The 14129-nt window shown below is 30.7% G+C and overlaps 1 protein-coding gene across 1 annotated transcript; it reads left to right on the top strand.

Annotated features, from left to right (window-relative positions):
• LOC109356087 (dynamin-related protein 5A-like) lies at window positions 215-5515 on the top strand. Its single transcript, XM_019599425.1, has 8 exons — window positions 215-514; window positions 1087-1278; window positions 1616-1822; window positions 2032-2460; window positions 2823-3050; window positions 3125-3320; window positions 3617-4298; window positions 5071-5515. Exons 1-8 carry the CDS (start codon window positions 230-232, stop codon window positions 5255-5257), a joined length of 2406 nt encoding a protein of 801 aa, XP_019454970.1. The 5' UTR covers window positions 215-229; the 3' UTR covers window positions 5258-5515.

Genomic DNA, 14129 nt, shown 5'->3' with positions numbered 1-14129 from the left:
CCCGATAAGTGATTAGTCGGTAAATATATTTAAGATTAGTTGAAGTTTCACATTTAAAATTGGTTGATTAATTGGTAACTACTTATAAGATATACTATAGGTATTTATTTATTTATTTATTTTCCCTTTTATTTATCGAATGACCTCTTACGGCTACATTGTCAAATTCAAATTCAAAGTTTCAAACCTTCCCTCACTTGTTTCCCATTATCAATCACCACCACCATCAATGGCCTTCGCCGCCACCAACACCTCCCTCGACTCCTCCCATTCCAATTCCCGTCGTTTCGAGGCCTACAACCGCCTCCAGGCCGCGGCGGTGGCCTTCGGTGAGAAGCTCCCAATCCCGGAGATTGTCGTCATCGGTGGCCAATCAGACGGTAAGAGCTCTCTCCTCGAAGCCCTCCTCGGCTTCCGCTTCAATGTCCGTGAAGTGGAGATGGGAACTCGCCGTCCGCTTATCCTCCAAATGGTTCATGACATCAACGCTCTCCAACCTCGTTGCAGCTTTCAGGTCTCTCTTAATAATTACTCTTCAATTTCCTCTTGTTTCAATTTAAGAATTATTTTACGAGAATAAAGTATCTCCGCATATCAAGACCAGTAGATAAGTTATTTTCCTTTTTGACCCGTAAAATCATGACATATGCTATATCACTTTGTTTTTGTTTTGGTGTGTAATTGTGTACGGAATTGAGTTTGACTTTTCAACATAGTTACATGTTATGTGGTACCGCTTTTTATATGCAGCCTGTCACTTTTTACATTATTATTGCATGATTTCTTTGATGATACGCTGGATTTGGTACAGCTTAGATAGGGTAAATGATTGAACCATGTAATTATACTATGCAAAAACTATAGGTGGAACTATTAAGAAATATTAAATATAAATGATTTTTCTATGGACAAGTTTTTTATAGGAAATTATAGCATCATTTGGTCCATATCGGGTACCAGATTTGATGGGATTTGAAAAGGTTTGGTTGTCGTTGTTGTTTGTTGTAACTTGTAGTTGTGTGTGGAAATGATTTTGACTATGCAAAAATGAAAAATAAATTGAAACTTTGGGTTTTGGAAAGACAGGAGGAGAATTCAGAAGAGTATGGGAGCCCTGTGGTTTTGGCATCTGCCATTGCTGACATTATTAAATCAAGAACAGAGGCGCTTTTGAAGAAAACTAAGGCGTCAGTTTCTCCTAAGCCTATTGTAATGAGAGCTGAATACATGCATTGTCCCAACCTCACTATTATTGACACACCAGGCTTTGTTCTTAAGGTGGTTTATGTTGTTTTTTTTATTTCATAATGTTCGACATTGAGTAAATACCCAAGTTTGTCTTCGAGAAAAATAAATAAGCCCCTCCCCAATTTAATATCAAGAAATGGAAATTATTTAACTTCGTCCGTAAAATTTTGAAATGCCGATCAAATTAGGATTAATAATTTTTACTGATGACCGTTTTGAATGCCCTTTTAGATTGTTAAGGATAAAGACCAGGTGGGATTTTTTTTCATCCTGAAGAACTAAATTTTGGAAGCAATTGTTTTAAGGAATTTGGTAATCACTATGTTATCCTAATTTGTATCTTGATCATTTGAAACTTGTTTGACAGGCTAAGAAGGGTGAACCAGAGAACACACCTGAAGAAATTCTTTTAATGGTTAAGTCATTGGCTAGTCCTCCCCACCGCATACTATTGTTCCTTCAGCAAAGTAGCGTCGAGTGGTGCTCATCATTGTGGTTGGACTCCATTCGTGAAATTGATCCAACATTTAGACGGACTGTGATTGTTGTTTCCAAATTTGATAATCGTCTCAGGGTATGAAGTTGTTCGTTGGTTTTTTACATTAGTTATATTTGATGGTCTATTTCTTTGGTTGGCAGCCCCTAAAGACACCTCTCAATTGATTCATAAAATCTTCAAGAGAATGTGGTCCACTGGTACTTGGAAGTTGTGTTTAGGTAGTAGAATATGAAAAGTATATAATATTTTTGTTGTGATGATAATCATCTATCTTTTCCACACAGGAATTTAGTGATCGTTGGGAAGTGGATCGCTATTTGAGTGCAAGTGGTTACCTTGGAGATAATACTCGCCCTTTTTTTGTGGCCCTGCCAAAAGACAAGGGTGACATTTCAAATGATGAGTTCCGCAGGCAGATTTCGTTGGTCGACTCAGAGGTTCTTCATCATCTCCGTGAGGTTGTCAAGGGGGGTTTTGATGAAGAAAAGTTTATTTCCCATGTTGGTTTTGCTTGTCTGAGAGATTATTTGGAGTCTGAGCTTCAGAAGAAATACAAAGAAGCCGCACCAGCAACTCTTGCATTGCTTGAGCAGCGATGCAGTGATGTGACTGCTGAAGTTGCTAGACTGGATTCAAAAATACAGGCCACCTCAGATGTTGCTCATCTTCGGAAATTCGCAATGTTGTACACAGCTTCGATCAGCAACCATGTGGTGGGTGATTGTTATGACGAAATACATTTATATAGACATCAATTATACTGATGGTTGGTAACAAAACTTATTTTATTGCAAGAGCGATTATAAGACGTTTTCTTCACTGGGCTATGTATTTTTAGCAGAAGTTGCATGTGCTTTCACTCAATGTCTCTTCTGACTGATGATGTATATTACTACCAAGTGCCAACACTGGAAATTTCACTTAATTTCAACATGTTGACCTAAGTTGTTAGGATTTATACTTCTTTGAAATCTATTTACCCAACTGAGCTTCACAGCTTCTTTTCTGAAAATGGTTTTGACGGTGATGGACATATATTTCAAGTTAATCACTATCTTGTTTTCCATTGGTCTAGGGTGCACTTATCGATGGTGCAGCAGACCCTTCCCCTGAGCTGTGGGGGAAAACAACAGCAGAGGAGCAATCTCAAAGTGGTATTGGGGCATGGCCTGGCGTCATTAAAGATATAAATCCTCCCAATGCAACTCTTCGTCTTTACGGAGGAGCTGCTTTTGAGAGGGTTATACATGAATTTTGCTGTGCTGCATATTCCATTGAATGCCCACAAGTGTCAAGGGAAAAGGTGCTTTACCTTTCAGTCTACTTACTTGGGAAATAGATTATTTTTTTCTTTCAATTTTAAATTCTTTTTTATAGGTTGCAAATATATTACTTGCCCATGCTGGCCGTGGTGGGGGAAGAGGAATAGCAGAGGCGGCTGCCGAAATTGCACGTGCTGCTGCTAAATCATGGCTTGCTCCTCTTCTTGACTCTGCTTGTGATCGGCTTGCTTTTGTTTTAGGAAGCTCGTTTGATTTGGCACTAGAAAGACACCACAGTCATGAATCAGAATGTAGGTGAATCTCCTACTCTTGACTAATAGAATGTTGGATAGTTGTTTCTTTTTCTGGTTCCAGTCACAACTCAATGGCATGCCTTCGGGATCACCTTTCTCTCTTTTGTAGGCACAACAATGTTTTGTCTTTCCTGAATGAAATAAACACCAACAATAAATTGTTCCCTTACTAGCTTGTTCTATCGTATGTTTAGGGAAAATTAGTTAATTTCATTTTATGTCAGTTTCTGGTATTTGCTCCCTTTTCGTCATTACTCTTGGATTCTAACCTTTTCAAATTTATATCTATGCAGATGGGAGCAAAGCAGGAGACATGGATGGCTATGTAGGTTTTCATGCTGCAATAAGGTGTGCTTACAATCGCTTCATAAAGGATCTTGCTAAGCAGTGCAAACAACTAGTTAGGCACCAACTTGATTCAGTTACCAGCCCATACTCACAAGTGTTCTATGTTAATGACTTTCAACCATCTTATGGCATAAATGCTCCCTCTATTAAAAAATTCAGCCAGGCATCAGCCTCTTCATTTTTTCTTGAGTTGAGTGATACGAGCTCAGCTTCCTACGACTTAACGAGAGATCAGGAAAATATACCGCCACAGAAGAACACACAAGACACCACCCCAGGTAAAGCTGCAGAAGGCCGAGACACTTTGTTTGAAAACCACTTGACAATCCCGGAAACCCCGTCGCTTGATCAGCCAGGTGATCCGGTATATGGGGGGAGTAGAAAAGAGCTTGGAATTCGCAATGACATGGGACCAAGAAAAAGGTTGTCTAGAATGACAGAAAATGGGAAAATTTCTGATCATAATAAAGTTCAAAATGGTGGTCTTTTATTTGGAAATGGGGATAGAACAGGATCAGCTTATTCAGAAATCTGTTTTTCTGCGGCCCAGCATTTTGTACGTTTACGTGAGGTTCTTGTTGAGGGAGGTGTGACATCAACATTAAATTCTGGATTCCTAACACCTTGGTAAGTTTCATTGTTTTTTTCTAAAACCTATTTATCCTTGCTGTATATGCCCATGTTATTGCCGGGTGCTGAATATTTTAGTTTAAGTGATAGCACAGTGATGCACTTTGAAAGGTTAATGTTATGCAAGTACAAGCAATGAAAATTTTCAATTTACATATACAAAATCGCCATCCTTTTGCACCATTAGATTTACTTAGATCTTTGCAGTGATATATTGAAACTTTTCTGCATAACTTTAAATGCAATATAATGGTTTTGCTGGGGATTAACTGTTTCTTTTCTTCTTTTATAGTCGCCATAACTCCATATAGAATTTCCTTTTTGGAAATACGTCAACCAATACTATTTTATGTCCTACTTTGAGATCTCTTCAGTCACATACTTCACCTTCAAGATAAGATAATCATACCATTTTTGAGTTTTGACCCATCACCTATCACAATGACAAATTAACAGGAGTCATCAAATTATATTTGTTTCATTTTTTACTATGTAAATAATGGCTACTTGTGAATTTAAATAATCAATTTTTTAAACATATTATTGCCATTCAGGATCCTCCGGAAGTTAAAGCTAAATTTTCCATTAAATTTTCTATTCAACATTTAATTACTCAGTGAAAAACTTTTTCCTGGTAAATACAACAGTTACTGTTGTAGACCTTGTTGTCCTTTATCTGATTACATGTTGAAGTTATGCTTTTACTCACTCCAATTCAGACATAATCTCATTTTAAAAATGCCTTCTTTGTTTTGCTTGCTCTGTACAGTCGAGATCGGCTTCTGGTTGCTCTTGGATTAGATTTGTTTGCTCTGAATGATGAGAAATTCATGGACATGTTTGTTGCTCCTGGTGCTATAGATGTGCTGCAAACTGAACAAGAGTATCTTCAGAAGCGTCAGAAGATACTCCAATCTTGCTTGAATGAGTTTAAAACTCTTACTCGAGAACTTTGATAAGAGTGACTAGCAGCTCCCTAAAGGATTTAATTTCGAGCGATTACATCGACTTTTCTTGATATTTGACTTCATTATATTCAGCATCTCCACTGCTGCAAAAGTTATATTGAGATCAGTGTAATTTAATCATCCTTGTTTAAGGATAGGTGTAATGATACTAACATAAACATCAACAAAAGTTGGTGTAGTTTCTTAAATAAGTTGTGGTGTTGTGTAATTAAGTTAAATTTTGTGGTCAGTGTAATTTTTTTCACTGAATTTCTTATCAGGCTGGATGACCAATCACTTTCTAAACTGCTTAATCCATTCACATATAGTGAAAGAATTTTCATCTTATTTTATCTTTTTCATGTAAAAAAGAAGGTTTAATTTGGGGCTTTCTGAAAGTCCTAGTCACTGTACTATGCTTCTGTAATATGAATTTTCTTCATTTTGTTTACACTAGTGAATATTATTGATTTTTAACTTAAGCCTTCATGATCATCCCACAACAACAAAAGCCTTTATCATTAAGAGTTTATTTGCGTGTTGAGTTTTGGAAGAGAATGAATGAAAAAGAAAGACTTTAGAGTCATTCTAGAAGTATATTTTATGGCTCTCAAACCTCCAATTTTCCTTCTTTTCCCTTCAAAACTCAACTCACAAACGGACACTAAGAAAGTTTGCCACGTGCATTTGGGTAGAGCTATTGGCACAACATTGTGCCTATCCACACTCTATTTCTAATCCATTGCTGAGAGTTGTGAGAAGGAGAAATTCAGCTAGAATTCTTCTACTACTCTAAAGTATAAGATTCAGCATCTTGAATCATATGAAATGGAAGGAGAAAGAGATTGTGTAATTTTGGTCAACACTTTTAGCTGAATTTCTCCTTCTCACAACACTTTTAAGTTTTACATATAATAGAATTCTAAAATTTATCAACAAAAAAATTGAGTTATTTTTATAGATAAATTTGTGAACCTATAAATTCATTTCAGACAATTACTTCTCAATTGTTTCTTTTAAGAACGAAAAATTTGTGTCAAGCAAATAAATGTCAAGAAGACAATTACATATACATTTTTGCATTTCTAGCCAAATTTACCCACATTAGCATTATTTGTTAAAGGTTAATAGAGTTTGATAGGTGCATCCTATAAAATAATGGAGCATATCTTCTATCTCATAATGCGTATCATTTCATATATTTTACTTTTTATTTCATGAAAATATAAAATTAATATATATTTAATTCATATTTTACTTTTCGTATCAATAAAAAATGAAACATGCACACTTTGAGACAATATTTGTGCTCCTTGAAGCAAAAATTTAGGTTTTTGGAGGTATAATATCAAATTATCAATTACCTCAGGCCCATCCCATGCAAGGTTTGTTATCAATTTTAGAATTTGCATGTAAACCACTCAGTCCATTTTAATTGCAGAATGCATGTTAGGAAGACCATTTTGTCAAATAGAGACAAGTCCCCATTCCCTACTTGGTTTGCTTTAGTTTACATGGAAGTTGTTGATACTTTTTGTTGATGAATTAGCTATTATAAGACTAGGTAACCACTTGTTTCACAATGTTTTCAACTTACTTACAACATTTTATAATAGTAAAATATTTTTTTTGTTGGTTATTTAATTAGGTATGATAATGTTTTTAAATTTGCAATTTAAAGTTATTAATTATTGTTAGTTAATATTATAACTTTTAGAATTTTTAATGTAAACCATGTTGATCAGTCTAACCATTGACTCATTAGTCCAACCAATGACTCATTAACTCAGTATCTTGACTGAATTATTAACTGGTTTGAATCTAATAACACTCATGAATTTGAGAGACAAGACTCTTCTTGGAATTTGGTATAAGTCACTATTGGGCTATGTTAGTGTTTGGGCTAGAAAATTTGGTGAAGTGAAGATTATATAGGATTATAGGAATGTAGATATCCTATTACAAGATTTTGTGGCCTATTATGTACCAATCTAATCAAAAGTATTAACTAACTAATTTTTTTTATTACTTGTAAAAATATGATTAACTTGACTGCTTGGAATATAGAGACATAAACTTTTTGATATAAGTAATTCTTGCACTAGTTATGCACTTTCCTTAGGCTCTTCCATGTTCTCTTGGACTTGAAATTGATTTGATAGTTTCTTCCACCATTTGGAATGGAATTCAAGTGAAATTTTATAATGACTTTTTTGAGCTTTAATTACTACACTAGGTAATAATAATTGAATTTATTGGAGTATGAGGGAGAATATTTTTTTTTGTAATTTTTTAAATTTTTAATTCAAGAATAAATTAAAATATGAACCTGTAAATTTTTTCTTTTGTCACTTCTCATCATTCATACTTACTATCGGAGAGGATCTTGATCCATATAATAAAATATATTTATACTATCTTTTAATCATTACTATGCCAAAATATGAATGAATGGTTAACATAATTCATGTTTTTGAAACTAAACTTTATTTTATTTTTTAAGTCAACACTTGAAAAGTAGTGACACATTTTTTGGTAACCATATGGAGAATTATATTATTCATGTGGATTTAAATAAGAGAATAAAATATCTCTTTATACTATAAAATAATTATTTCTTTAAATTTAGTCAATGTTTGACATAAAAAGAAAAAATAGTATACATGTCAAACAATTAGTAAATTTAAAGAGATAAATTTTTTATAGGGTAAAAAACATTTTATTCTCTTTAGAGAAAGCCACTCATTACCTACATTTTTAGGTCTTTCCTGTTTGTATGTTATCCCATGTAACAAATACAATTTATGGTAAGTCACTATCAACTTAGTATCTTAGGCTTTGTTTGGAAGTTAGGAGAGAAAGAGAAAAGAGGGGTGAGAAGATAAAGACGGGGGAGGAATGGAAAGAAAAGGGAAGACAAATTCAAGTAAATCATTCCCTTGTTTAGATAGGAGGTGGATGGAGGGTTACTGTAATACAAAATATTATCTTACCCTCCCTTTAAAAAATCAATAGTATGGTATGTATTATATAATGTACAACAAATGTGTATAAATATAATTAGAAAACATTAGTACGGGTAATTATGTATTTAACATTGTTTTCCTCCCAAAAAACCCCAATTTGGGGGAACACCAAAAAGTGGTATAATGAGGGCTTTGGAGGGTTTTAAAAATTCTCCATAATCCTCCCCATTCTCTAACCAAACTCTCAAATAAGGGAATCTCATCATAAGCCCTCCCATTCTTTCCATTCCCCTTCAAAATAAGTCTCCCAAACAAGGTCTTAAATTCTAAAAAAAACCTAAAGGGGTGTTTGGAAAGAGACATATTAGCATGAAGTTAGAGTCTGATAATGATTGACTTATTAATTATTATACACACAGCTGATTTGCATGACTAATCCTAGGAAGGTGTATATTTATATTACTTTTTTTGTATTTTTGGTTTAAACCTATTTGACTTCTGATTTATGAAGAATATTTAAAGTAATTTTTTTAAAATTGTTTTTCATACATATTATTATCTTCCAGCAAATATAAGAAGTTTAACTACAAGATAATTACTAATCTTTATGATGACCAAAATATTAAATATTCGATTCTTGTGAGTGACTTTTGTTGGGAGAGACATCCATAAACCCTAAAATGGATTAGTTTATTACCTATAAGGTGAAAAGATAATTTTGATAGTATAAAAAAATAGGGAGTTTGTGCGTTTTTCCATGTTTTATTTTGTCTTTTGAATGGTATAGTTGTGAAGGCTATTTCTTGAATCATGTGTTTAAATTTTCAGCTTCACCAATAAAATTTGTTAATGATTTATAATATAGTATTATAGTATTATTCGATTTATGTAATTGATTTCACTTTAGAATAAAGCTTGAAAGTTGTCCTTATACCAATAAAATTTGTTCCAGGACTTAGTTCATCTCCATTGTGGCCAATAATATGAACTAAGGAATGAATGAACGTTAATTTTGAATATGACTGGTCTTATCTTCTCTTAGAGGAATAATAAATGAATGTTTAAATATTTTCTTATACGTTACTTATGACAATAGTCTATGACTTAAAAACAAAGCACAAGTTGCATAAGCCAAGGATGCTATTAAATAAAAGGGAAATATAGCTATAATGTAAGCACGTTCTCAACCCTCTTCATGATAGCAATACCAAAAGAATCATTACCATTATAAAAGAATATTTTAATAAAGAGATAAGTTATTAATTTTGTTTTTACATTTATGGATAGAAATGTCATTATATTACATATAAAAAATAAAATTGTCACATCATAAAAATAGTAGATATTGTTACAATCCTTTCATAATAATGACAATAGTAGCTAAGAAGCTCAGTAGGGACATGACTGTCACATAGTTAAATCCTAAGGTTGTATTACTCAAGAAAGTATATTATATGATTAATAATTAACTTTTAATTTTAATTGTTTATATATGATTGTAGGGCCCAAATATATTATTATTGAAAGTTTATATGGAAATTGTTCTCATTTAATCATTCCAAATACATATATAGGCGTGGCAAATTGAGGACCATATTATATATTACAATTTCGATATTACTTTTTGCGGTGACTTTCATTACCGCATCACTCTCAATTGTGTTGGGTCACAAAAATTACAATAATGCGGCTTCATTGACATGCAACACAAACACATTAAACCATATTCTAATCACATCAAATTAAAAAAATATTTAATTTCTTAATCATAAAATAATTCATATCATAATGACTAAAATATATATTATGATGCTTGCAGTGGCAAGGGTCAACAATACAATTCTACCCACAACTTATGATACTTATATATAATATATATGTATAAATATTATTATAACTGAGGAAAGTTATTCCAATTAAGTTTTCAAATTACAATATTCAAAAAGTTGTAATATACACAATACAAATAAATATTAATTGTCAAGGAAACCTGTACTTTAATTAAAAAATTATCTTGAGGATGTATTTTTGAGCTATTTTTTTGGAGGATGTTAGAGAAAAAGTAAAGATTTCAGAGTCATGAAATATATCTTACATATTCATTATTTTTATAAAATATTATTAACATGTATTAATTTGAATTATACACTCAACCTTGCTCAACGAAACAATTGTTATTGAATGTATATCTTTCTATCATATTCAACAAAGTTTATTTTACCAAGCAATGTTGATTTCCTTTCGCCATAGATTCAATAACATTTAACACACATAAAACGCTATTGGATGAATACTAAATTTATAATTTTGCTAAATAGAAAAGACTTTAAAAAGGGATTCCACAATATTAGAGATTATCCTTTAATGAGTATTAAACCAATTCATAAAAGCAGTGACTTTATCTTATTTACAAAAATTAATGGACCCTTCCCCTTACCTCTTTGCCATCCTCTCTCCTTTTCAATTTAAAACAAAATAAATTATAATTTGGCTTCACTAGATTTTAAAGTTTGTACAGAAAAATCTAAAGTCTAACCCAAGATATGAAATTGCATATATTACCACTAAGGCCTTTTCACGCCCCTCTGCGGGTGAGAGGTGCTCCAAGAAAGACTTGTATGGAGACGAAAGTCACAAAATCATATAGAGACAAACAATGACATAATGATAATATATTAATATTTTAATTTTAATTAAATTTAATTTTAAACAATAACATCCAAAACCATAAAATGTATTTGTCTTCAAATATGATATGATACATGCGTCTTCATTTAAGTTTTTTCTACCGAGAATGATACTTATGGAATCCAACAAGTGCTCCTGCTGCACTATGGGAAGCTAACTAATTAACATAGTTGATCATGATACAAAATGTTGGTTAAACTATATTTTTTAGGTATAGGAATCTATTCATCCTTTTAGGTAAAAAAAAATTAGTTCATTTCAGAGTTCGTGTCTATCCCTTCTAACAAATGTCACTTTTAAGAATTGAACCTTTAATCTTTTGATCATTCTAATGATCTAACAAAATCTTAAATTATTAGACTAACACATTGCTAACTGGTTAAACTATTTAATATCATTATTATAAGAGTTGATGTAAAAAATTACATTGTCTATAAACCATTTTTTATTTATTTGTATTATATTCATATGAGGGTCAACAAATATAAACACACAATAATGGATGAAATGTTGACATTTAATACATAAACTATATTTTTTTTCTTATTATAACATTTAGTATTAGTTTAGTGGTTATATATGTTGTGGCGTTGATGTACTTTTTTTCAAGGAGTGCAATATACCTTTTTTTTAAATAAAAAAGAACCAGCTGGGAAATATCAACAGTGAACCAAAAACAATATACAACAATAAGAAATTTTTTTTTAACTAAAAGTGGTTGAACATCATAGTAAAAGTGAATTACACTCTCCGGCAAACTTTGTTTACAAGATCAGTTATTCAAATTTTAGAATGTCAAACTTATAAAATTTTAATTTCATAGGTCACAAAATATAAAATTAATAAAATGGTCAGAAAGTATATAATTTTCTAACTATTAAATATAAATATTAAATTATATTAGGATATTATATTAGGATATTAGTTAGATTTCTTATGTTTAATTATTTTTCAAATGCATGTAGCTTATAAAATATTAATGACAAAGGTAAGAAGAGTTTTTTTAAGCTAGAATTGCTTAAATTGTAGTTTAGATCGTGTAGATTGAATCAGTTAGCTAAAGCAACAATTTTCGCCTAAAGCAATATAATTTTTTAATAGCAACATCAACCAAATAAGCACCATAATTAAAAACTTGAAGTCTAATTTTTAATATCCTTAATCATGTATGATATTTAAAAAAATAATCAAGTAGAACATTATGAGAGTCAAAGTAGAATATTATAATAGTTTCCTAATGAAAGAAATGTTTAGTATCAATGTCATGATAATCCTCTAAAAAACTTTAAGTAGATGAGGAGAAAAAATAAATGCAGAAATGAAATTATGAAGTCTAACATCACATAATCACATACTCTTATTTGATATTTATTTGTTTAGTAGCTTACATTCTTCACTTCTAAACTAGGTCAGATAGCCCTATTTATGGAGTTTGCTCATACATGATTTGTACGTGAGATGCACCCTCTATTTAAAAATGCACAAAGTATAGCAGAAAATGTATATGAAAATTATATATTGTCTCACACATCCTCCTATACAATATAAAAAATTACATGTATAAATTTTATTTATTAATAATTTATTTATACGTGATATATATCATTTTTATGACATACGATATCAGACATGTATCTATCATCTACAATTCCATCAAGTTTAAAATAGTCACTAACAGATAGCCTCACAAGTCAATGGCTCAGATATTTTTAACAATATATTAATGATGACTTTGCCAGTGGTGTGGTAAAGATGTTTATTGCCACAAAACTTATCAATTCACTTTTTTTTTAGAGCAAATTACAATTACATACCTTGAGTTTTAGTAAAATTATATAAATTATTTTTTCATTTTTTTTATACTATACAAACTCTTAGTGAAATTACAATATATCATTCATTGAGTTTTAGTGAAATTACAATATATCATGTTTTATACTTTTATTACACTGATCACCCCGGTGGAAATAAGTAAAATATTTTTAAATAAAAATATGATAAATACAATTTAGTTAAACAAAAGTACAAAACATGTTATATTGTTGAGACAAGTCTAAATAATATACAAATTAATGTATCTTCGTTATTTTTTGTTACAAAATGCATCAACAATTCGAAAGAAATATTGTTTAAATCGTTGTTATACTTTTTCGTAACAAAACCAAAAACAATAAAGAAGTATTGATTCATATATTATTTAGACTTGTCTCCACAATATACTATATTTTGGTTAATTTAATTGCATTTATCACATTTTTTGTTTAAAATATTACATTTATTTCTCATGCAGAGGTGATCATGTAATGGAAGTATAAAAATTAGGGGGTTTGTGTAGGCATAAAAAAGTGAGGAGTAGTTTATGTAATTTTGCTAAAACTTAGGAGGTGTCAATCTAATTTTCTATTGTTTTTATGTTGAAAAATAATATATTTTATCACTAATTCTCATATTTATAAGAAAGTAACATATATTATATGGTAATAATTTATTTATAAATGATATATACTATTTCTTTTTGTAGGTATGAAAATTAATAAGAATATTTAGTTGTTCCTATATAAAAACAAATCTTGATGATAAATTTTCTCTCTAGCCAACTGAATGGCCCCACAAAAAGAATATCAGTTTCAGTTTTCAATAGAAAAGGCTAAAATTAATTGCAAATTTCAAGTTTTATTGATATTGTATAAATATTTTATCTCATTTTTTATACTTAGTAAATCATTTTTAGTTTATATAATGTATTATATTGATTATATTTGTAGGAGATATAAGTATAATTTTTTAAACAAAATATATATACAATATATTCCTTTATATAACATTTTACACTGATTATATTTGGAGGATATATGAATATAATTAAGTTAAGCAAAATATGACATATTGATGAGACATGTCCAAATGGTATCATAGTCAATGTATCTTTATTATTTTTGATTCGTTATAAAGTACATCAATAATTATTAGGAGATGTTGTTTAAACCACTCTCATGTCGTTTTGTAACGATCCAAAAATAACGACTATACATTGACTTTTATACTACTTGGATTTGTCTCCACAATATACCATGTTTTTGTTTAATTTAATTATATTTATCATCATTTTTATTTATAAAATTACACTTATCACTCTTGTAAAGGTAACCATTGTAATGTACATGTATAAATTAGTGTTGATTTGTATAAGAGCAAAATGAAAGATTTCTGTAATTTCATCAAAATTC

Source organism: Lupinus angustifolius, chromosome LG09 (assembly GCF_001865875.1).
Source record: "Lupinus angustifolius cultivar Tanjil chromosome LG09, LupAngTanjil_v1.0, whole genome shotgun sequence".
Taxonomy (NCBI): domain Eukaryota; kingdom Viridiplantae; phylum Streptophyta; class Magnoliopsida; order Fabales; family Fabaceae; genus Lupinus; species Lupinus angustifolius.
The sequence above is the reverse complement of the archived record's forward strand: the minus strand, read 5'-3'. Positions and strand labels throughout refer to the sequence as shown.